Consider the following 26811-nt stretch of genomic DNA (forward strand, 5'->3'; position numbering starts at 1 on the left):
CCCACCTTCCTGCCTACCTTCTACAGGTTACCAAAAATAAAAATTTACCTAGATCGCCGAGGAGGTCATGTGACCCACACCAGGCACATTTTCCAATTTTCCTATGACGTTCCGTTTCCAGAAGGTGGAAACTGAACATCACCTATACTAAACCCCCTCCCCCCAGCATACTTATCTGTCATCTGGTCCAGACCACCCAGAAGAAGTGATGTTCCATGCTCAGAAGGTCTGGATTTGAAGACAGTTAAGTATTATGGGGTGGGGGTTGAGTTAGTTAGGAAGGGCTAGTAGTGGGTGCGCTAGCTAGGGAAACAGGGAAGGGAAGGGGTGAGAAAGGGAGGGTGAGAGAATGAGAAAGGGAGATGATGTGAGCCAGCACTGAGTGGCACACGGCACCATGGTAGTTGTAGGAAAACAGAACAGGAAGATGCTCATGTAAACAAATGCAGAAGATGCCAAGAGCTCACAGAGAAACCCAGAAATCATTCAAAGCACTGCTAAAGGTATATGGATGCACTTATTAACCTATTTAGAGCACTAATTTTTTGCCCAGAAAACCCCTTTAAGTGTCGCATAAGATAGTTGGGCACATCAATGATATAGTGCTGGAATCTCTGCAGAAGTAAGGCACCTGACTTCCAGGTAGACAAAGTGAATTGGGGTCCCTTGGAATGCAGACAATGGATCGGTGTCCCTTTTTTTTGCATGGGTTTGGGGCCAAGCTCTTAAAAAGACTAGATCCAACTGCACCCAATTCTCAGTTGTGAGCAGAACTAGCTATGTATAGGGTTTGCAGTGTTCTCATTCATTGACAGCATACAAATATCTTAAAATGTTTACCCATAAAGTATAATAAAGTATATTATAAAGTGTATAACTCTTCATATATACAGTGATGAAACTTACATAAAGTCACTTAATACAATATTTACAAGTTTACAAATAAATGTAGCAGAATGGTGAAATGGGGGTCATTATAGGAGTCGGGTTATGCTCAGGGAGTGCCAGGATTTTGTATTAATGCCAATGTGGTTTTGTTTGATGTGGGTTGAGTTAGCTCCTGGGAGGCTGAGCAGTGATCCTGGCACCTTTCATCTTCTGTTCATTGTTGGCATAACTCATACAATTAGAAATGAAATGAATCTTGCTATATATGTTGCCAGGTTCAGGGAGTTTGAGGTTAACTTGATTCTTTGTATGTAGCACAGCTCAAAGATCTAAACAATTCAAAGCCATAGCACCACATGGGATTCATGGGATATTGATGGTCTATCGTTAGATAGGTCATCAATATGAGATCAAGGGGTCCTGACACCTGGTATCCCCACTGATCAGCTGATGTCTGTTGTCAGGGATCGAGATCTCACACATGATAGATAAACCACTGACTGTATACCAATCCTGTGGGGCATCTGTATACCTTACACACTCACAATTGACCCTGAATGTGACCTTAAGGGGAAACTCTGCTTCCACACTCTCCTTTCCCACATGGCTATATAGGACTGAATCATACATTGATTCAAATAGCTGCCAACGCTCGCCACTTTATGGTAGGCAAGACCAAAAATACCCAAACCATTCACCACTAGCACATAAAAGGGTAACATAGCTAAACAATATTTACCCTCTTCAGAATTGTGGGGACATTTAGAGCCAAAGGACGAACTTATTAAATTTTAGATTTAATATAGATAAAAAGGGTATGGTGCTTAAACCAGTTCCAAACTGCCCCTAGACAATACACGTCTGGTCGGGCCATTCTTATCTCTGCAAAGTACCCGTACTAGGGAGCCGACTGTAACTAGAGAAGGCAGAGATGATTTATTACCGCCCCTGCAGTCCTGATCACTGTGTACACTGCACCCAATGAGTGCTGTGTGCCTAGCTATAGGATCCTCCATGATGCAGCTCCTCTCTAACCCAACGGTCCCTTGACCGCTCGGTGGTCAGGAGCTTTAAAGGGATTCTATCATTAGAATCCCTTTTTCTACAAAGACCACGTCGGAATAGCCTTTAGAAAGGCTATTCTTCTCCTACCTTTATTATTCTGATACGTGCTGCCGTTTTTGTGAATTTTCTTTTTCCTTCTGTATGCAAATGAGTCTTTAGAAAGCGCAGGGAGCATCCCCTGTGCTCTCCGAAAACTCTCCAGCAACTCCTCTGTCTTCTTCTGCAGGTCCCGGGAACAACAGACTCAGTGGCGTAACCAGGAATGGCGGGGCCCCGTGGCGAACTTTTGACATGACATGGGGCGCCCCCCCCAACCGACACCGACGACCTCGACCGACCCCCTCCTCTGCACTCTATTATGTCCCTTAGTAAGCCCTGCACACAGTATTATGTCCATTAGCGGCCCCTGCACACAGTATTATCCCCCATAGTGGCCCCAGCACACAGTATGATACCCCATAGTGGCCCCTGCATACAGTATTATGTCCCTTAGTGGCCCCTGCACACAGTATTATGTCCCCATAGTGGCCCCTGCACACAGTATTATGTCCAGGATCAGCAAGTAAACAGGGCCCGTAACAGCCAATTTAAAAAAATAAACCAAAAAACGCAGCGGTAGCGGCTGTCACCAGGCCACCTAATGGCCTGGGCCCTGTGGCAGCCCCCTCTGCTGCCTCTATGGTAGTTACGCCCCTGAACAGACTCATCTCTAAGTATATATGGAGGTTTTTTTTTTGATAACCGCACATTATGAGCACAATTACAGACTATTTACTAAGACATCAGTCAGATATTCTGTTTTTCGGATCTAGTAGATGTATTATAACTGCACCTTGAGTAAGTGATCCTGTAGGGAATATATAAGTAGACGTCTCTTTTGGCTTCTGCCCATTTGCTATAAACCCAGTTTATCTGGCTGTTTTACCACCACATTATGACTGACAGTAATAAAGTAGAGATAATAAACATAATGATTTTGCACAGAGCAGAGATTATTTGCTTCTGAAAATTGCTCATTGGCATGTGCACACTATACTTATACTGTACTTATCATCTCTATACTTATCTATATACCCAGGATTCCATCATTATTAAGATGAAAGCTTATTTCTCCTGTCTGTTCTCTGGAAAATACCAATAAAACTACCATCATTCCAGAGAACAGCAATGCCGTAATAGCGTTGTGCCCTAGAACCTATCAGTTCTGAGAATCAGTGAAAACTTAGGTGAGTTCTCGCCAAAAAATATAATACATATTTACAGAGCTTAGAAATTTTCTTTTCAACTACATTGTTTTGTTTATTGTGAATTTTTAGCTTTATGGGTCTATTTATGTCTATTTATTATCAGTTAGAAGGGACTTCGCATATATAACCCTTAAAGGGATTCTATCTTGTTCCTCTTTGCTCAAAAAGCTCAGGGGGCGTCTCTTATTCAGTCCGAAGACTCTCCAGTGATGCCTCCATCTTCTTCTCCCGACCGCTTCTTCTTCGCATCATTGGCCGCGTCTTTAGTTGAAAGACCCGACTGCACATCTCCATTGGCCATTTTCCTGTGGCCTCTTACACGAAAATAGCTGATAGACATGCGCAGGCGGGTCTTTCGGTTGAATACGAGCCCGATGAAGAGGCGGTCGAGAGAAGAAGATGGAGGCGTTGCTGGAGAGTCTTTGGACAGCACAGGGAACGCCCCCTGTGTTTTTTGAGCCAAGTGGAACGCCCCCTGTGTTTTTTGAGCCAAGTGGAACACCCCCTGTGTTTTCTGAAGACTCATTTGCATGCATCAAAAAAACACCAGAACGGCCGTGTGGATCAGGATAATATATGTAGGAGAAACCTAGGCTTTCTTAAAGGGGCTCTATCAGCAAAAATATGCTGTAAGAGCCCCATATATGCGCGAATAGCCTTTAAAAAGGCTATTCAGGCACCGCAAATGTTATTTTAAACCTTCCCCCTGTTTTAAAATAAAACCATAAAAATATATTTGTAAAACATACCTATCGTGCACGGTGGGCGGTCCTCCACAGTCCGACGTCATCTTGCTGTCACACCTTCCTCTTCTTTCTTCTTCCAGAGACGTCCTCCGGTCCTGGCTCTTCCCCGCCTTGATATTCTGTTCTTCTGGCTTGTTGTGTTCAAATCCCACGCGTGCACAGTATCTCTCCCTCCGGAGTGCTACTGCGCACATGTCGGCGCCATTTTTGTTGTAGTTCTAAGTATCCCTTAGAACTACGCGAGCGTACTGTGCATGTGCAGTATGCTCGCGAACTTCTTCATTCCGGAAGAAAAGAAGATGAAGGCGGGGAAGAGCGAGGACACGTGGGACTCTGTTACAGCCTGGGAACCTACCATCACCCACCTACCCCATGAGTTTATGGAAGCTTGGCAAGAGAGCAGCACCCTGTCTACCTGGATGGCTTCAGACTTCTTTGGGCAGTAGAACACAGTGGTAAGAAGAAAGGAAGAGGAGGGCTTGTGATGAAGGATATTTGGGGCATTTTTTTGTGGTTAATGGACAATAGTGCTGATGAAAGATACCGAACTATCAGCTGTGAGCAGAAGATCTCAACACCTACCAAAGGAACTGCCACATGTTATCATGATAGCTGCATATGTCCCCCACCTCTGCAAAAACATTTCTGCCTGTTATATCTACATGATGTGACCCCTCCTCATGTCCTCCAACCATGGTCGGGCTGTATTATTAACATCACTCCGCACAGAGAACTAAATGATCCTGCAGTGTGTCTGTGTTTCTTTCTTTTTAGTTGCTATGATTCCTAGCATTTCCTCTATCTGCCATGAGCTTGTATGTGTTTCTCTCCTGCTATATACTACTGTACCATCTATGAAACTGTACCACTGAAATTTCCCCATTGTGGGACTATTAAAGGATTATCTTATCGTTTATAGCATAATTTTGCTGATAGAGTCCCTTTAAGGCTATTCTGACATGGGCTTAGTTCAAAAAGGGATTTTAATTATAGAATCCCTTTAATCTAATACTGGGTCTTGCTTGCCACATCTACTGTTAGGCTAAGGTAGAAATGGAGCTTTTTTTGTTGCAGATTTTGTTGCAGTTTTTTAACGAAAGCCAGGAGTGGATTGAACAGAAGGTAGACGTATAACAACTTCCTATGTATTTCCCAATTCTTTTGTAGCCAGTCTTAGCTTTGGCTCAAAAAAAACGCAATAAAAACTGCAACAATAAACACTGCATTTCTGCAACGTGGGGTCTCAGCCTTAAAGGAATTCTATCACCAAAACCCAGAATAGCATGACCCTGACCTATCAGGCCCACAGGTCACCTGAATAAAATGGTGTTTTTCTCTTGTAAATCGATTCCTCCGTTGCCAAGACATTGCTGTTTTTGTCAATATGTAAATGACTCTTTGGAGTAACAAGGCTGCTGCTATTGCTCCAAAGAGGTGAGTGACAATGCCCTACTTGCTCCAAAGTGCTAATTGCATATTACCAAAAACAGTGATAATATTTTGGTAATAAAGGCACCGATTTATAAGAGGAAAATACACCATTTGATTCACGTGACCCTAACCTATCTATCTGCAGGGCCGGGCTGATAAACTGGGTTCTAGTGACAAAGAGTGTCCATTGGATAGCCGTCCTCCATCAGCCTTGGGCTGGAATGATAGAAGAAGCCAGAGGGGAGCCCTAGTCATTATGCTTATAATACAGTTAATAAATAGAGATGAGCGAACACTGTTCTGATCAGCCGTTCCGAACAGCACGCTCCCATAGAAATGAATGGAAGTACCTGGCACGGCGACCGGCCGCCGGCAAAATGTACGCGCCAGGTGCTTCCATTCATTTCTATGGGAGCGTGCTGTTCGGAACGGCTGATCCGAACAGTGTTCGCTCATCTCTATTAATAAAACACACGTTGATCCAGGGGAGGGAAACCATCACTACTGTTAAGTACTGCTTTCCAGAATTAAGAAAAAATTTTAAAGTCTCAATGAAGATTGTAACTGCTAGAAAACCCTTATACAACCACTCAAGTGTAACAAAAATGGCCTAGCTTAAATGGTCACCTTTCAGCTTAGTCTCATTTAATACAGTATGTGATTCTGGGCAAAATGTAATGCACTTTATTTAACAAAGAATTTTACTCCCTATTACTAGGGAACTTTCATCCTTAGTTATCCCTGTTAAACAAGATGGGTTCACAGTGAGTAGAGGGGGGGGGGGGGGAGTTGTTTTATCTTCATGCAGTAAATGAAGAGGGGAGGGGCTGACTTTACTCACAGCCTACACCCCTTTCCAAGCAGCTTTCTCTGTGCAGTGGACTGAACATTCTGCACATCTTACAGCTTGAAAAATTAATAAAGTCTACTTATGTACTTATATTTACTTCTGACTACTTGTGTTATTGTTGATGGGAAGTTAGTCATAGACAGTAATATGATTTCCTTGTTGTGCTCATGGATTTCCCTTTCTGTGTCAGGGACCTCTTTAGTTGCATCAGGCCTTGTATTTGCCGAGGATCTCCTATGTTAATTTCAGTTGGGCTTATCTCAGCTATTTGTTTGATATTTTACATGGCAGCACTGCATGTAAAATCAGTAGTAGTAGTAGTAATGGGGAGTGGAGGATAGACAGACTCAGTGGCGTAACTAAGAATGGCGGGGCCCTGTGGCGAACTTTTGACATGGTCCCCACCAACCGACACCGAAGACCTCGACCAACCCCCTCCTACGCATTCCTGCACGCTCTATTATGCCCCATAGTGGCCCCTTCACACAGTATTATCCCCCATAGTGGCTCCTGCACACAGTATTATCCCCCATAGTGGCCTCTGCACACAGTATTATGCCCCATAGTAGCCGCTGCACACAGTATTATCCCCCATAGTGGCCCCTGCATACAGTATTATCCCCAATAGTGGCCCCTGCACAAAGTATTATGTCCCTTAGTGGCCCCTGCACACAGTATTATCCCATATAGTGGCCCCTGCACACAGTATTATCCCCCATAGTGGCCCCTGAACACAGTATTATCCCCCATAGTGGCCCCTGTACACAGTATTATCCCCCATAGTGGCGTCTGAACACAGTATTATCCCCCATAGTGGCCCCTGCACACAGTTTTATCCCCCATAGTGGCCCCTGCACACAGTATTATGTCCCACTGTGGACACCCATAAACAATTATTATACTCTGGGGTCTTTTCAGACCCCAGAGTATAATAATCGGAGACCCAGAGGGAGAAAAACATAAAAAAAACTCTGTTACTCACCTATCTCCCGGCTCCTACGCTGTTGGCCTCCAAAGTAGTTGATCTTCAATGACGTCAGACGTCACATGACCCGGGACGCAGGCCGGGGTCATGAAACGTCAGACGACTAGGCCGAAGTCTGCACGGATCATGGAGAGGTAAGTAATAGAGATGAGCGAATACTAAAATGTTCGAGGTTCGAAATACGATTCGAACAGCCGCACACTGTTCGACTGTTCGAACCTCATTATAGTCTATGGGGGGAAATGCTCGTTTCAGGGGTACACAACATTTGATCAAATTATACTTACCAAGTCCATGAGTGAGGGTCAGGCTGGATTCTTCTCCCTGCGCAGTGTCCCCCCGTCCTCTTCCGGCCTTGAATTCACTCTGCTAGGCATCGGGTCTAGGCAGAGCCGACTGCGCATGCCCGCGCCCGCGCAGACATGCGCAGTCAGCTCTGCCCAGGCCCGATGCCTAAGCAGAATGAATGCAGAGCTGGAAGAGGACGTGGGGACACTGCGCAGGGAGAAGACTTCTAAAGGTAAGAGAAGAACCAGCGTTGATTGGCAATGTATAGCATTCTGCCAATCAACGCTGGTTCTGCATCGAATCTTAACTTCGAACAGCTAGTAGTGTTCGATCGAGTACGCGTATTTCGAATACCGTAGTATTCGATCGAACACCTACTCAATTGAGTACTACTCGCTCATCTCTAGTAAGTAACAGTGTTTTTTATGTTTCTTACCTCTCCCGGTCTGCCAATTATTATATTCGGGGGTCCAAAAAGACCCCCTGAGTATAATGATAGCAGCAGTAGCGGCTGTCACCGGGCCCCTAATGTCCCGGGCCCTTTGGCAGCTGCCTCTGCTGCTACGACGGTAGTTACGCCACTGGACAGAATGCTCCTTATTGTACAGTACATCCCCAGTCTCAGAGACAAATGTGAAATGTGCTGCAGCCATAATGGCGCTATTAGCAGCAGAATAACTTATATGACACCATGTATGGTGTATGTTTTGCCCCTACATAACCAACACAATATTAAAAAAAAAAAGGTCAAAAGGGGGAAAAATTGATTTCTCTCTTGGTAGCTAGACTGCACAAATGCCCAAATCGTCCAGTAATAGAAACATCTTTCAAGTGTAATTTCTCTTACCCAGAAGTCAGCTGTGAAGCTACAAATACCCATGAAATGCGTGTCATGCTATTCCCGTTTGTGCTATAAGTGGGTATTTCAATATTTCTAATTTATCCTCCACTGAACTTGATCGTCTTCATTTACTGGTAACAGGAGAGCCATGCGGAACAAATCTATTTATTGTTACTCTCCTGCTGACAGGATGAAGTTTCATCACTTCTTACGGAGCAGAAGGTTGAGTCAGACCCTCCACCGGATCCCTGATCTCCAATTAGCAAGACTAAAAATGTATTGTGGGATAACGGACAGAACTATACATTTATATCATGCTTGTTCTTCACTAGTCTCATAGGTATGGTAGATGATGTCCACCGCCATTATAGAAGAGAGGCTCATACACTCTAATGTTGACCTCTTTGAGACAAACCAAAATTCCATCAGAACGTGGGGGGTGGTCTTCTCAAAGAAGAGGGTTAGTATGGAAAACTGAAACCCTACACACAAACTGTGGTCTGAGTAAGGGGCTGGTGTTCTTAAAGAAGTGTTTTTTGGATAGGTTTGACTGTATGTTGAAATTTAATCCAGGAGTGCTAATCTTGGGGCACCCAACCTCGGTGGTTGACTTGAGCGCCACGCCAATGTTTACATGCCATAGTGCTCAGTTCAGTGGGAGCTGTATGGAGGGAGGGAGGGAGGAGGATTTTTAATAAACATTTCTACTGTCAAAAGGGTTAAATAAAACCCCTATAGCTAAATCCTAGACAGTTTTAATTAATTATTTTTATTCACTCCCTTCAATTGACGTTAAGCATTTAGGGCGCAATTTTAATATCTAGGATTAATCCATGTGGAAGTGATTAAGGAACAAAAATAGGGGCTGAAAAACGAAAAACATGCTATTTAGAGAAAATCTCTATATCGGAACCCGTGGACCATCACCATGGAGCCAGTGAGTGCTCGCAAAAAATGCAAATATTAGCTCTCTCCTGCGGAAGTTTTTTAATCTTAAAAGGGTGTAAGAACCACTGCTGGTGCGCCCGCCTAAAGTCATTGCAAAATATACATTTCTAAGGGGTGGTCTTTTGGATAGGATTCAATGTATACGTGGAAATCGAGAGAGAGGTACCTGTTCTGCTGACAGATTTCTAACCCTTCTTCTTTCACCATCTCTACCCACCTCAACTCTTTGCACCCTTTAATAAATAGCTACTACTCTTCTGGTTCTGACATAGTTAAAAAAATTTCTCTAGCCCCCAGCATTACCGTGCAGTCAATGCTGTTAGTTTCAGCACCCCATATGCTAATTAGATTCTCTACTGTCATGTGGGTGGTCATAGGACAGGCAGCAGAGGAGTGGCTCCTGTGGAAGGATGCAAAGAGTTGGACAACGTGGACTTGGTGAAAGGTTTTCTTTAAGCTGTGATAGATTCTCTTTAGTAGCCATAGATATTAGATGGTGGTTGGATGCTCTTAAGGATTTTCCCAAACCAAGCCTGGATCGGTCCTAAATTCATAGTTAAACCAAAGCAGGGAGGAACATGTAGTGCAGTCAACCTATGCTTAAAGGGATTCTACCATTAAACTACCTTTTTTTCTAATGAACACGTCGGAATAGCCTTAAGAAAGGCTATTCGTCTCCTACTTTTAGACGTGGTCTCCGCCGCGCCGTTCCGTAGAAATACCAGTTTTAACCGGTATGCAAATGAGCTCTTCGCAGCAATGAGGGCAGGCCCCAGCGCTGAAAGGCCAATGAGCGCATCCCCATTGCTGCCCGAGAGCTCTTTCCTGCGCTGCCTCCTTCTTCTGCAGCAACTCCGCCTCTTCTGGCTTCTCTTGCTCTTGTAGTTCTATACCCAAAAATGGCCGCCGGCCGGCTCCTGTATTGAACTGCAAGAGCCGGCCGGCGGCCATTTTTGGGTAGCCGCTCTTGCAGTTCAATACAGGAGCCGGCCGGCGGCCATTTTGGGGTGGCCTCTCTATGCTCTTGTATAGAACTACAAGAGCAAGAGAAGCCAGAAGAGGCGTAGTTGCTGCAGAAGAAGGAGGCGGTGCTGGAAAGAGCTCTCGGGCAGCAATGGGGATGCGCTCATTGGCCTTTCAGCGCTGGGGCCCGCCCTCATTGCTGCGGAGAGCTCATTTGCATACCGGTTAAAACCGGTATTTCTACGGAACAGCGCGGCGGAGACCACGTCTAAAGGTAGGAGACGAATAGCCTTTCTTAAGGCTATTCCGACGTGTTCATTAGAAAAAAAGGTAGTTTAATGGTAGAATCCCTTTAAGTTGTAGGATCAATGAGTATTACCAGAACTGGACAATGGCCCCCAATTGTTTCAGACTTCTTCATATACACTGGAAACAATTTATCAATTTTCTATGGCATAAATATAGCCAAGGATATGGAACTTTTATAACGCAATCTTGGACAAAAATTGAATGCAAATGCCATTTTTATTCTGCCCGCACCTCTTTCCTTTGATTTCCACCAATTTTCTCATTCATTTCTATGGGCCCATGTACACTATTAAACTTTTTACAGATCACTGTCTGAGCCACAAAATATGGAGCAGGTCATAGCCCTGTCTGTTTTTTTGTGGCTCGGTCTCATCTATTCTATTGATGAATTCCACCCATGTGTCATCCATTCCCTTTTCCACACACCTGCTCATGACTATGGACGTGTGTACGGTGTGTATATCACCAAAAAAAGAGGCAAAAATTATTTGAATAACCCAAGTGAAAACAATGTTCACACGGGGTTTTTTGATCTGGAACTTGAGCTGGAGACCACCTCAGGTTCCGGACCAAAATAAAGGTAGCTGCGACTGGATGCCGGTGCAGTACATTGGCATCCAGTCACGCACTCCGCTCCGGATTAGGTCCAAATGAATGGGCCTAGTCAGGGGGAGGGAATGTCTTCAGACTGATGTCGTGAGGCCAATCTGCCTGAAAGAAGGAGCATCTCGCTTCCTTTGTTTGTTCCGGCTCCTGGAAAAAGAACTGACCGACTCCCAGTGGAGCCAATGGGAGCCATCTTTTTGGTCAGGATTTTGAGGCTGATATGGCCTCAAAATCCTGACCAAAAAAAAAACCCGCGTGAATTTACCATTACAGCTTTCAAACCTGCATGTATTAAAAAACCTGAAAATGTGTTTGGGCATGAACCGGGAAAAATGGTTTGATCATGAAATGGTTAATGACCCTTCCTTTGAACCCACCCACCCTAATAGCGATTAGGACATTATTATGGGGCATATATTTTATACTAATATGCATTAACTTCAAGGTCACTGCACCTGTGGAACAATGTGTAGGACTATGTCGCCAGTCATATTATTCACTGCTATTGAGGCAGCAGAATATGTCTATTGTGTTCGAGGGGAATTGGCAACCGCTTACACAAAATGGTGAAGCGGCACATGAGATGAGCAGGGCACGAGAGCCACAGGAGTACCGTGTATTATCACAAAGTAAACTGTGAAGGCTTAATCCAGCTTATTCATTCTAAACTACCCCAGCCCCGCGGCCAAATGAACGGCATTTGTTTCACTTGACACTACAACTCATGTAACAAATGTTAATTCACATCTGCCCGAAAACTGTCTTTGGGTTTCCCAGTTTAGCAGAGTTTGCCAACAGTTCTGTGTACAGTTCATTTTCTTTGGCCTGGATCCACCTATTGAAAGCGGCTGTGACAGCTCGAGCAAAAATGTTAATGGAACTTGCTTCACTATCTCGCTTCCTCTCCCTCGTCTCTGTCTTTACTCCTAATCTCCCAAGGCACCCTTCAGGACGACTCGAGATTCGGAAGGCTCGGACATATCCATGGCGCAGGACCCACTGAGGGTTAATAAACCATAATATCTTTATTTTCCTATTTGGTTTACTTTTTGGTATTTGATAGCTTGCATTTTAGGAAAGTGACTACCAGTTGATACTTTATCTCAAGTAAAACTGTGGGGGTGAGCGGGGTCTGGAGCCCAGGGAAAGATTAAAGAAGCAAAAGAGGATACAATGTCACATTAGAAATGGATGGATACATGGATGACTACACAATGCACTCTTCCAGAACATGCTTTGACAAATGGCACATTTCAGCTATAATCTGCTAAAGCCTTGCAGGATAAGGTAAAGTGAATAGGGCTCAAGCAGGGGTGTAACTAGTGGTCTATGGACATCTCACCTGCTTAGCCCTACACAACTGTGCCTGCAGAAAATCATTATGTGATCAATAGTAATGTGTTCAATGTGTATGAATTCTTATTCTTTAATTAAAAGGGTATTCCTATTAAAGGGGATCTCCTATTCTGATAAACAGCAAATCAATGGGGGTCTTCCAACCCTGGACCACCACTGATCATCCCTTTTCCCTGCTGCATGACCATGACCACAGCTATGAGTATTTTGTATGAAGCAGTGGTGGGGTGCTTGACTGACGCTCCATTCACCCTCCTTCTAACAGGAATGGGGGACTCATTGTTGTACACTAGGGGTGCTCACACTTTGTCAGCATGTAAGCTACTTTATAACATGTCCAAGTCCAAAGATCTACTACCCACTTCTTGTGGGTGGGGCCGGGGCGGGCCTGTGGGCGGGGGGGGGTGTCTGTGGGCAGGGTCGGACATGTGGGCGGGGTCGGGCGGAGCATGAGAGCAGGAGACAGCGGCGTTCTGTGGCCGCTCAGGCATCCCCGCTGTCTGCTTGTTCACAACACAGGCTGAGAGTTATCTCTGGACACTGGCAGGCTGGGGCTGTGGCAGCCTTGCCTGCCAGTGTCCGTAGATGACTCTCAGCCTGCGCTGTGAACAAGCAGCACCCCGGTTCCCTCCATCCCTAAGAGCAGGGAGCGCGTCATCCCCCGGAGCTACTGCTGTTGCCCAGCCTGCAAGTGTCCGGAGTGCTTGTTCACAGCGCAGGCTGAGTCGACTCTCAGCCTGCACTGTGAACAAGCAGACACCGGAGATTCCTGGCTGCCTCCCGCGATCGACCCATACGTCCATTGCGATCAACCGGTAGATCGCGATCGACGTATTGGGCACCCCTGTTGTACACAATCCAAGGACTCGTTGTGCACAGCAGTGCTGCAATTCCCTGCACATCTATAAGGCTTGATTCATATCTGTGTTCAGATTTCACTTGGGGACCCCTTCCCGAATGGAAACCTAATCTACATAAAAAAAGCAGTTACCTTAGGAAACCCGTGGACACCATAGACTATAATGGGGTCCATGTGGTTTCCGCACGAGAGAGGGAAACAGATTCCACATGCAGAGAGGGAAACAGATTCCACAAACGCAGATGTGAACTGGGTCTAATATGTACAAGAATAATCTGTATATATAGCACTTAAAAGAGGACCTTTCACCACCTAAATATATCCAACTTTGATGCAGTTGGAATTTCTTTTCTAGCTCACACCATTTTTAGGTTATTTTCTGCTCACAATATGCTAATTAGGTTATCTATTGTCACGTGGGCAGTACCGGACCACCCATCTGAAAGTAAAGCCCATTAAGGGATGAAAAGAAGTGGAGATGGTGAAATGCCCTGTTTAAATAGCGCTGTCGCCCCTTCAATGTATGGATTGGTGGGTTTCCTAGAAGGCAGACTCACATGTACCAGTATATATGTCATCGGTTATGATGAAAAAGCATGTATTAAACAATTAGGGTCTACATTTTTTTTTTTTCAGAAACAGCGCCACTCCTATCCATGGGCTATGTCTGGTATTACAGCTCAGTCCCATTCTATTCGGTCATATATGACGATTTGCCTAGCAGTTCAGATTCATGGAGAATAATATTAAAGTAGCTGGTACTAAGAAAATTAAGATAATTAAGATATTGGCTTGAAAAGTGATCATCAACTTTGAGTCTAGAAATGTGATCGTAGAACCTCCCAAGGCAAACAGAATGGACTTTTGTTCTTCATCGTGATGGGAGAACAGAAGAGGTGCAGAAGATGGAAAGGTATTTGGGAAAACCAGTTTGGTTGTATTTTCCTCTGGTTCTCATCTCTTCCACCCTTTCCTTAAATGTTTAACCTAGTTTCAATACCCTAGTGATGGATAGCCCTACGTTCCCCAGGTTATCACTCACCACCTTGGTGCTTACAGCATACATAAGCGCCGCTCAATGTTTGTCTCTAATAATGACCATTCAGTGAATAGTCCACCCTATTACATGCCCTACAAATGGCTGCGCTGTGCTTAGTGCCCACTCCTCAGTTCTGCTCTAATGATCTGTACTATTTATTCTGTCATTGAGTAATGAGCCTTTACAGACCAAGCTTTCAAGTGCCAGCTCCTCCATACAATTCACTCTTCTTTAGGTTCCAGCAATGTGCTGATCTATAAGAAGCCCTGGTGGGAGTTTGCTTAAAGAAAAGTAATGAAAAAATAACTTCGGTATTCCTGAAAATAGGTTTGCTCTCACGTCATCTAAGTCTGCAGAAATTACAGATGATCTGATGATTTATGGATAAAGCAGTCACTAAACTAAACACCTGCTCGGTGGATATATAGATGTGTATATAGAGTTTACATTATGTCTACTATTCCGTAGTTACATAGGAAAACAAAAGAAACAAGGCGAACCAGTCCGACCATTCTCCATCAATTATAACTCATTAAAGGAGTATTCCCACCTCGGCCAAATATGACCATGATGGGATTTTGCAGGTCGTTCTTCTGACTCTAGTTGGAAGTATAGAACATGATAGTTGTGGAATAGCTATGGAAACAGTTCTTATTTACCTCCATGGGAGTAATGGAAACCACATAGAACAGCAGCACTTGGTTGTTTTCAGAACTCCTGATCATTCCCGGGGCTGGAGACAGGGTTACTCTCATCTCCGCCATGATAGATAATTTATAACCCTCAATGCCATTTGTCTTTAGAGGAGCATCTATGCTTATATAGCACAAGCCATTAAAGGGGTTTCCAGGATTAGTGATTTTATAGCCTATGCTTGGGATAAACCATAAATATCTGGTCCGTGGGGGGCCGACAGTTAGGCTCCTGCACCGATCAGCTTTGTGAGGTCACTTCCGGAACTCATACCATACACAATGCAGATAGCTCTGGTCCCTGCACTTCAGCGAGGTCATATGAAAGCTGAACCCCAGTAATAGCGCCCAAACACTACACAGGGTACGGAGCCCAATGCTTCCAGCCCCACGTTGCGTACAGTATTGTTGTACAGGCCACTTCGTTGGCCTAATCAGTGCAGGGGTCAACTGTCGCTCCCCCCACCAATTAGATATTTATGGCCTATCCATTTGACTACTGTAACCGTAAAAAGAACTTTCCTTCATTGGTGTCTATATCATCTAGATCTTGAGATGGCTATTAGAGATGAGCGAGTAGTATTCGATTGAGTAGGTATTCGATCAAATACTACAGTATTCAAAATACTCGTACTCGATTGAGTACCACTCGCTATTCGAATGTAAAAGTTCGATGCAGAACCAGCATTGATTGGCCGAATGCTATACAGTCGGCCAATCAACACTGGTTCTTTTCCTACCTTTAGAAGTCTTCTCCGTGCAGCTTCTCTGCGGCGTCTTCTGGCTCTGAATTCACTCTGCCAGGCATCGGGCCTGGGCAGAGCCGACTGCACATGCTCGCGCTACAAGAAAATGGCCGCTTTGTCTGTAAGCGGCCATTTTCTTGTAGTGTAGGCATGCGCAGTCGGCTGTGCCCAGGCCCGATGCCTGGCAGAGTGAATTCAGATCCGGGAGACGCCGTGGGGACGCTACACGAAGACTTCTCGGAGGATCCAGCCCGACCCTCACTCATGGACTTGGTAAGTGTAATTTGATCGAATGTTGCCGACCCCTGAAACAAGCGTTTTCCCCCCATAGACTATAATAGGATTCGATATTCGATTCAAGTAGTCGAATATTGAGCGGCTACTCGAAACGAATATCGAATATCGAACATTTAACTGTTCGCTCATCTCTAATGGCTATACACTACAGAAAACTTATTTGGCTAAAAAACATTTCTCAACACCCCCTTTCCTTCATACACTGGCCCCAGCGGAGCATGCATGTATTCTGATTGGGGAGAGGGGAATACATTGCTTCCAAAACGCTCTACCAGCAGCTTATGTCTTGTGTGAACAAAGGAGTGGCATGTTCACATTCAATATGCTGGAACCTTCCTTGCCCTGGGGGAGAGAGTGGGGACAACCCTGTACACATTAGATGATCAGTCTGCCGTGCTGAATTTGGTGAATGTAGATGATATTCATATAATCTGTAGGGGCACCTTAAGGTGCCTGGACATGGCTTGTTTTTCTATCTTCTCATTCCAAGAGAAACCCCCAATTCCATCTATCTAGTTGCAATATTTGCACCCTTTCAAGCCCTCCTATAAATTTTTATTATATTGAAGAGCCCAAAACTGAATCCTGCATTCGACATATAAAGTGGAGTCAAGCTAGTAGCAATGACAAAGGTATTGGATAGTGCCTTCTTATTATGAGAGGAGTGTTAGTGTAATGTACCTACAATACATATATTAGTGAGTGTCTGAAGTCCATATTCCATCTATTACATCAGTGGAGGTGAGAGATTTCCCAGGATACATGGTGACTCACTACACACTTGCACCAAACATTTCCACAATAGTATATACTTAGTATATCCTTACCATCATCCTTGTCAGGTAAAATCACAATCTTGGTAGATGGGAATTCAGATCCAAGTCTTCCACCCATGGGCATGCTCAGCGTGACATTGAAAGACTCTGCCTCCTCATACAAGGAATCGTCTATAATAACCACGCGGCACATCTTCTCCTTCTCGCCTTTATCAAACCTCAGAACACTGTTATGCTCCTCGGGCCGGGATATGTAATCGGAGTAGGATAAAACTGATGTTGGGACGGTTCCAGTAGCCGTACCTGTACAACAGATAATTGGAATGCATTTACATGAGCACTTTGTCATGTTGTGAAGTGTCTGGGAGGCAAACACGCAGCAAAAATCTGTAATAACATATTAATCGTATACCTGATTTACATATAATGAAGCCTATAGACATAAATCCCCAGCCCATCAATAATATTACCCCAAATGAGAAAGTCCTAACAAAAACATAAGATCCCAGTTGCCCAGTTTACCTGATGGTCACTCTAGTACCATTAGCTGACATGTTCATAGTGAGTTACACCCAATGTTCAGGATGGATTATTATTACATAGAATTACAGAATAAGGCTGTGGCCCCACATTTTGGAAATGCATAGCTTTGGTGCAGATTTTGTTGTGATTTTTTGAGCCAAAGCCAAGAATGGCAACAAAATGAATGGAAAACATATAGGAAGCTCTTATACTTCTACCTTCTGCTCAATCCATTCCTGGTTTTGGCTCAAAAAACAGCAACAAAATCTGCAGCAAAAAAAAGCTGCGCTTCCACAATGTGGAGCCTCAGCCTAAAGCCGGGTTCACATAGGGTATTTTGGACCGGAATTTGACGCGGAGGCCGCCTCAGATTCCGGACCAAAAAAACGGTAGCCGCGACTGGATGCCGGTGCATTGTACCGGCATCCAGTGCCGCCCTCCACTCCGGATTAAGCCCAAATCAATGGGCCTAGTCAGGAGGGAATGTCTTCAGGTGGACATCCGCTGCCGAAATCGGACGCGGCATCCACCTCAAGAATGAGCATGTCGCTTCTTTTTTTCCAGGAGCTAGAAAAAAACACTCCTGGAAAAAAGAACTGACCTGACGTTTTTTTTTGGATTCCACCTGAAAATCCTGACCAAAATACCCCGTGTCACGAACTGAATTCACTGGGTCTTGAACCCATGACTTCCTGGCTATGTTCTGCAGCCTTAACCATTGCACTATTTGGAAACCTGTTTTGTTCTGTGCTTTACCTTGTCTGGTCTCTTCTGTTGGAGTAATTGGTTTATTAAGATCACCTGTTCTGTGGCCAATCACAGTTTAGCCCGTCCTATATAAACTCACAGCTCACTCCATCCTGTGCCTGATTATTCTGGCTGTCTGCTACGCACGAAACCCTGACCCAGAATCAGGTCGTCTACGAATGATTTAGCACCGGGTTCCCAACGAACATGCGATGCGCTGCGGGAGAGAGGCGGCGGACTTCCGGCACTACGCGCCGGCGGCGGGGGACGGGACCCTTCCGCCGCCGGCTATCCCAGGCCAACCTGGGCTCCTCGGCGCTGCGGTATCGCCACGTTTAGGGGGGATTCAGTCATAGTCATAGTCAGGCGTTCAGTCATAATCCCACAGATGGTAGCTTCGCCCCATTGGCTCCTCAGCCAAGCACATACACCAAATGTCTGAACCTGCGGTTCCTCTCGTACTGAGCAGGATTACTATTGCGACAACACATCATCAGTAGGGTAAAACTAACCTGTCTCATGACGGTCTAAACCCAGCTCACGTTCCCTATTAGTGGGTGAACAATCCAACGCTTGGTGAATTCTGCTTCACAATGATAGGAAGAGCCGACATCGAAGGATCAAAAAGCGACGTCGCTATGAACACTTGGCCGAAAGCACAGAACAAAACAGGTTTCCAAATAGTGCAATGGTTAAGGTCGCAGAACATAGCCAGGAAGTCATGGGTTCAAGACCCAGTGAATTCAGTTCGTGACACCCCGTGTGAACTCAGCCTAAGGCTGATTTATCAACCTGACCTTCATACCAGGAGTGGGACTCCTAACATCATAGTTACCTATTCTGCTAGGAGTCCCTATCTCCCAGTAACGTACCGCTTATGGTACAGGACAGTATGTCACTGGACGTCAGGGACTCCTAGCAGAATAGATAACTATAATATTAGGAGCCCTGCTCCCGGCATAAAGGTCAGGTCAACTTTATACCAACTCTCAGCTTACTTTAGACCAATTTTCTTTTGCACTACAGTGAGATGCAAAAAATATCTAAAACACATAAGTAAATCTGCGGAAAAATATGTAGGTCAGTATTTTGGCACAAATTAAACCAGAATTTGGATGCATTTAGCATAGCAAAGCCGGCCCATTAATTATATCCTAGACATTCACATATTAATTAATTTAGCCTGCTTAAAACATAATCATATTTCTCTACTAAGAGCCAGTCCCCATGTCTGCATTTCTGCCAGTCCCATCTGTTTCCATACTTTACAGAAACTGAATGCGCAGTGAAGCAAAGGAAACTCTCTTTGGCTTTAAACACGTGCCATGAGCCGGAGCTGGCAGAGTAAACCTGTTTGAGGTTGCTGAACCCGGTGACGGATGAGTCACCAAATTTGGAGCCATAATCTCCAGCTGCATAAGGATATACTGTAGGTTTAGGGGTCCCTAATCTAGTGATAGATCCCTTTAAGAGTACTTGTCACTACTTCTGACTCTATGGGGCACCTGTTGTAATAAAAACTGGTATTTTTAATGAACTGATGGATTTGGAGCATCTTTGTTGTATAATTCTGTTCTGGGGTGTCCCTATGTTATTCCTCCTACACGTTTAGAAATAAAGGTACTATTAGGTGTTACCATTCCCCTTGTTAAAAGGATGTTGTTAGGCACAGTCTGGACACCAGTGACACTGGTTAGGGGGGGACCTGGAATGGTAACACCTAGTTGTCAATTTCATCATTTTACCTTCTAGGCCAAGGTTAAGTTATGGCAAATACAGTGATTTAGTCTAGCAGATATGTCAGGAGAGGTAACAGAACCACTATAAAATTTGTTTATTGCCGTATATACTCGAGTATAAGCCGAATTTTTCAGCCCAGTCTTTGAGCCGAAAAAAACCCAGTCCTCAAGCTCAGGGAAGGGGCAGACAGACAACCAAAACACCCCCTCCCCTTTCCCAGGATCTACTGCACCCAAAAACTACGACCATTTTAATTTTTGAAATTTTCCAGTAGCTGCTGCATTTCCCCCCCAGGCTTATACTCGAGTCAATAAGATTTTCCAGTTTTCGTGGTAAAATTAGGGGCCTCGGTTTATATTCGGGTCGGCTTATACTCGAGTATATACGGTATTATTGTTAATTTTCACATCAGATTATATATTAATTTTACCGTAGAATATAACTTGCTATAGATTTTGATGCTTGTACTTTGGTGAGCATACACTAATGTAACGTACAACATACCATACCATTAAAATAGCAATAAGTAAGAGATACTATACCTACAAAAATAGGAGGTGTTCCATATTTAATGCCGTGTGTAAGAACACATTTAGCAGGATGAATGCTGAGCTTGACATGGAGTCACAGCCCTGTGCACTGTAGCTACAGCCCCTAATAGTGGACGCCCATACATTACTCTGGCACATTTCCAAACATGCTGGTATAGTATGTAAAAATCAAGGGTAGAAACGTGACACACATACCAATGTATATGATATAGCTCGGGGATCCCATTCCTAACCATTTACAGCTCAGCCATTCATCCTAAATATAAACCATCTACTACTGGTGTTTGTACCGTATATCGATGGTCACTGAGAATGAATATCACCTATAATGTATAACAAAGCAAAAAAAATTCCATAAAACAGAATTTCTGAAAATGATAAGAAACTGAGAGTAGCCAGGCTGTTCTTTATACCTGGACCGCCGTGACCCTATTGCACACAGACATATTGTGGCTGGCAGATGCTCATTTCTTTTTGATAGTTAGAAAAGATGTAATAGTACAACCGCAAAGAAAATATCATTCTCATTCCATGACTTTGACCTTCATTTTACAAGGTGAGTCCTAGTGGATATAACAGTTGATATTGATATACGGTATGTTTCATATAGATCAGAAAATCTCATAGAACAGGAAATCCTCAATAACTGATGGTAAATTGAGATGGGCTAAAAAACAATTAATATTGGCAACACTAATGACAACGTTATGCTCTGTTACCTCGCCTGGGTCCGCATAAAATAACGGTTACCTGTGGACCCCATAATAATAATGGGGTCTACCCAGTTTCCACCCAAAAAGGACAAAAAATACAGAGAGAAAAGCACACATTTTTCATACAGAATGGGGAATGGATTTTTCCAGCGGACAGCAGCTGCAGGTGTGAACCTAGGCTTACAATTGTGGCAATTATTAAAATAGAATTTTTTTATTTGCTTACTTATATAGAGCCATCCTATTCCGCAGCGCTTTACAGATAGTGTCAATCACTGTCCCATATAGGGCTCACAATCTAAAATAAAGATTTTTTTTTTTAGGATGTCCATTTTCCTCTCTTATGTTACTAATGACTAATTAATCTCTGGCTGGGAGGCAGCTTTCTGCAGCAGAAACCTTCCAACCACTGCATGTTTTTAATACAATATTTTATATACATTTATTTTGATTTTCTGAATTTAAGTTCAGCAACAAGTCCTCACGTTCTTTCATGTCCTCAGGCACATGTGGTGTTATATACCGCTAGAAAGCCGACTAGCTGAGTTCAGCGCACTGTCAGTTTTCTTGTTATGTGCCCTGGGAACAAGAAATATTGGTGCTGTTACCAATATCTCTTCACTGTCAGAAGGGAGTTCCTGACAGTCTAGCTGTGCTGTGAGGAACACCCCTCCTGACAGTACTTGTCCATAGCTCTCTAGTGTCAGAGGGGGCATTCCTTACCGCCCAGCCATGACACTGAGCTATGTAATAGTAAGAGTCTTTGGACGAGTGCAGTCGAGGGGGAGAAAAGGGGCCTTCATCACAGCTTAGCATCATGGTTGGGCGGTAAGGAACGCATTTTCTGACAGTACAGAGCTACGGACTATCAGGAACACCCTTTTGACAGTGAAGAGATAACGGTAACTGCACCGATATCTCTTGCCCCTGAATTCAGTGCACTGTCGGCTTGCTAGTGGTATATAAAACCACGTTTGCCCAAAGACATAAAAGGTCCTCTTTAAGGGAACTAAACTTAGTAATGAATGAAAAAAGTAAACAAGATAAACTAAAATTCAGTTTTACTGTAGGCTGCGAAATGAGATGACTTTTCACCAGTCTGGAGCATGGCACCAAAAAAAGATATATAAAAAATAAAATAAAAAATAAAAACACTGAATTTTTTTTTTATTAAAAAATATATATATCTGTATGATTTCAAAAAGAAGTAGTTAAAGGGACAGAATATACAGAGATGGCCTTACCTTGCTGTGTGAAACATATAACCATCAACTCCTGATTCACATCTCCACTTCTCCGAACCGGTATGAACAGCTCACCAATATCTTCTTCAATGTTATATATCGGCTCAGGAATGAACACTGTTGATTCTATGAAAAAAAGGAAAAATAATCAAAAGGTGATTGTATTGTATAATATTATATAGAATTATCTCAATGGGTATTTTTTGGTATCATTTTATATTCAGTCTTCATTTGTTCCATCAGACATCCAGACACCTGACAGACCTGACCGTTTTCCTTCCAACATTGACCACCACATCTCAGCATCTGCCCTCTACAGTATGCTAACCAAAACCTCTCAGCACTTGTCATCTCTAGAATGCTGACCAACACCTCTCACAATCCATCACTGACCTACACCTTTCACAATCCATCACTGACCTACACCTTTCACAATCCATCACTGACCTACACCTCTCACAATCCATCACTGACCTAGACCTTTCACAATCCATCACTGACCTACACCTTTCATAATCCATCACCTACAGAATAATGATCACCTTCCAGCACAATGTCTCTTTCAAATCTGCTGAACACTATCTATACCACCATATTCTCTAAAAAAAAAAACCTGACTTCTACAAAAATCTGATCGCCATGTGTCGGCAGCCTTCTTCTACAAGAAAGCAAAAATCCAAGCAGAAATCAAAAAATATACAGAACTAAATCACCACAATGTGAAAAAATAAAATAAAATAAATATATTGCAATTTTTTTTTAACAGGTTAAAACGTAGAAAAAAATTATATAAATTTGGTATCACATTCTAGTAAATGTATCAAATTGTATTAAATGGTCCCATTATGAAGTAAGATTTGTCCCACAAAATTAAGCTCTTATATGGCTTTGCGAACGAAAAAAAGTTATGGTTTTTGAAAGGCAGGAGGTCAAAAACAAAAATAAAAAAAAAATGGCTGAGACAGGAATGGGTTAAATGATTGCGAATAGACAACTGCTTGGCCAAAAATTGACAGTCAAATAGTGCAAACAAATGGGGCAAACAGCTGACTGCCTACTTTTACATGTGTCCATTTAAATGAATGGCCATTCATGTAAAACATGTGAAAGTGAAAACCAACGCTTGTTAGCAACTTTCTACTCTAGTAGGGGAGGTGAGATCTATAGACTCTAATTGGCAGGTGAGGTGAGGTCTGTATACCCTAATAGACAGGGGAGGTGAGTTCTGTATACCCTAATAGTCAGGGAAGGTGATGTCTGTATACCCTAATAGGCAGGGGAGGTGAGGTCTGTATACTCTAATAGGCAGGGGAGGTGAGGTCTATATAATCTAATAGTCAGGGCAGGTGAGGTCTCTATACCCTTATAGGCAGGGGAAGTGAGGTCTATATACCCTAATAGTCAGGGAAGGTGATGTCTGTATACCCTAATAGTCAGGGGAGGTGAGGTCTGTATACCCTAATAGTCAGGGAAGGTGATGTCTGTATACCCTAATAGTCAGGGGAGATGAGGTCTGTATACCCTAATAGTCAGGGGAGGTGAGGTCTGTATACTCTAATAGGCAGGGGAGGTGAGGTCTATATAATCTAATAGGCAGGGGAGGTGAGGTCTATATACCCTAATAGACAGGGGAGGTGAGGTCTGTATACCCTAATAGTCAGGGGAGGGGAGGTCTGTATACCCTAATAGTCAGGGGAGGTGAGGTCTCTATACCCTAATAGTCAGGGGAGGGGAGGTCTCTATACCCTAATAGACAGGAGAGGTGAGGTCTGTATACCCTAATAGTCAGGGGAGGGTAGTTCTGTATACCCTAATAGTCAGGGGAGGTGAGGTCTATATAATCTAATAGTCAGGGGAGGTGAGGTCTGTATACCCTAATAGTCAGGGCAGGTGAGGTCTGTATACCCTAATAGGCAGGGGAGGTGAGGTCTATATACTCTAATAGGCAGGGGAAGTGAGGTCTATATACTCTAATAGGCAGGGTGGTGAGGTCTATATACTCTAATAGGCAGAGGAGGTGAGGTCTATATACTCTAATAGACAGGGGAGGTGAGGTCTGTATACCCTAATAGTCAGGGGAGGTGAAGTCTGTATACCCTAATAGTCAGGGGAGGGGAGGTCTGTATACCCTAATAGTAAGGGCAGGTGAGGTCTCTATACCCTTATAGGCAGGGGAAGTGAGGTCTATATACTCTAATAGGTAGGGGAGGTGAGGTCTATATACTCTAATAGGCAGGGGAAGTGAGGTCTATATACTCTAATAGGCAGGGTGGTGAGGTCTATATACTCTAATAGGCAGGGGAGGTGAGGTCTATATACTCTAATAGACAGGGGAGGTGAGGTCTATATACCCTAATAGACAGGGGAGGTGAGGTCTGTATACCCTAATAGTCAGGGGAGGTGAAGTCTCTATACCCTAATAGTCAGGGGAGGTGAGGTCTCTATACCCTAATAGACAAGATAGGTGAGGTCTGTATACCCTAATAGTCAGGGCAGGTGAGGTCTCTATACCCTTATAGGCAGGGGAGGTGAGGTCTATATACTCTAATAGGTAGGGGAGGTGAGGTCTATATACTCTAATAGTCAGGGGAGGTGAGGTCTATATACCCTAATAGACAGGGGAGGTGAGGTCTATATACTCTAATAGGCAGGGTGGTGAGGTCTATATACTCTAATAGGCAGGGTGGTGAGGTCTATATACTCTAATAGGCAGGGGAGGTGAGGTCTATATACTCTAATAGGCAGGGGAGGTGAGGTCTATATACTCTAATAGTCAGGGGAGGGGAGGTCTGTATACCCTAATAGTCAGGGCAGGTGAGGTCTCTATACCCTTATAGGCAGGGGAAGTGAGGTCTATATACTCTAATAGGTAGGGGAGGTGAGGTCTATATACTCTAATAGGCAGGGGAAGTGAGGTCTATATACTCTAATAGGCAGGGTGGTGAGGTCTATATACTCTAATAGGCAGGGGAGGTGAGGTCTATATACTCTAATAGACAGGGGAGGTGAGGTCTGTATACCCTAATAGTCAGGGGAGGTGAAGTCTGTATACCCTAATAGTCAGGGGAGGGGAGGTCTGTATACCCTAATAGTCAGGGCAGGTGAGGTCTCTATACCCTTATAGGCAGGGGAAGTGAGGTCTATATACTCTAATAGGTAGGGGAGGTGAGGTCTATATACTCTAATAGGCAGGGGAAGTGAGGTCTATATACCCTAATAGACAGGGGAGGTGAGGTCTGTATACCCTAATAGACAGGGGAGGTGAGGTCTCTATACCCTAATAGTCAGGGGAGGTGAGGTCTCTATACCCTAATAGTCAGGGGAGGTGAGGTCTCTATACCCTAATAGTCAGGGGAGGTGAGGTCTCTATACCCTAATAGACAAGATAGGTGAGGTCTGTATACCCTAATAGTCAGGGCAGGTGAGGTCTCTATACCCTAATAGTCAGGGGAGGTGAGGACTGTATACCCTAATAGACAGGAGAGGTGAGGTCTGTATACCCTAATAGTCAGGGGAGGGGAGTTCTGTATACCCTAATAGTCAGGGGAGGTGAGGTCTATATAATCTAATAGTCAGGGGAGGTGAGGTCTGTATACCCTAATAGTCAGGGCAGGTGAGGTCTCTATACCCTTATAGGCAGGGGAGGTGAGGTCTATATACTCTAATAGACAGGGGAGGTGAGGTCTCTATACCCTAATAGACAGGAGAGGTGAGGTCTGTATACCCTAATAGTCAGGGGAGGGGAGGTCTGTATACCCTAATAGTCAGGGGAGGTGAGGACTGTATACCCTAATAGACAGGAGAGGTGAGGTCTGTATACCCTAATAGTCAGGGGAGGGGAGTTCTGTATACCCTAATAGTCAGGGGAGGTGAGGTCTATATAATCTAATAGTCAGGGGAGGTGAGGTCTGTATACCCTAATAGTCAGGGGAGGGGAGTTCTGTATACCCTAATAGTCAGGGGAGGTGAGGTCTATATAATCTAATAGGCAGGGGAGGTGAGGTCTGTATACCCTAATAGTCAGGGCAGGTGAGGTCTCTATACCCTTATAGGCAGGGGAGGTGAGGTCTATATACTCTAATAGGTAGGGGAGGTGAGGTCTATATACTCTAATAGGCAGGGGAAGTGAGGTCTATATACTCTAATAGGCAGGGGAGGTGAGGTCTATATACCCTAATAGACAGGGGAGGTGAGGTCTGTATACCCTAATAGTCAGGGGAGGTGAGGTCTCTATACCCTAATAGTCAGGGCAGGTGAGGTCTCTATACCCTTATAGGCAGGGGAAGTGAGGTCTATATACTCTAATAGGTAGGGGAGGTGAGGTCTATATACTCTAATAGGCAGGGGAAGTGAGGTCTATAT

At 44.1% G+C, this 26811-nt stretch overlaps 1 protein-coding gene across 1 annotated transcript in view; it reads right to left on the reverse strand.

The window, feature by feature from the left end:
- FREM2 (FRAS1 related extracellular matrix 2) overlaps positions 1-26811 on the reverse strand; it is a 145259-nt gene that overhangs the window by 38026 nt on the left and 80422 nt on the right. Inside the window, exons 5-6 of the mRNA XM_075265908.1 lie at positions 22450-22575; positions 16984-17235 (exon numbers count right to left, since the gene is read on the reverse strand). Coding sequence (XP_075122009.1) covers positions 16984-17235; positions 22450-22575 — 378 coding nt within the window. The remainder of the gene's footprint in view (positions 1-16983; positions 17236-22449; positions 22576-26811) is intronic.

This window comes from Leptodactylus fuscus, chromosome 2, assembly GCF_031893055.1.
Source record: "Leptodactylus fuscus isolate aLepFus1 chromosome 2, aLepFus1.hap2, whole genome shotgun sequence".
In the NCBI taxonomy this organism is placed as follows: Eukaryota; Metazoa; Chordata; class Amphibia; order Anura; family Leptodactylidae; genus Leptodactylus; species Leptodactylus fuscus.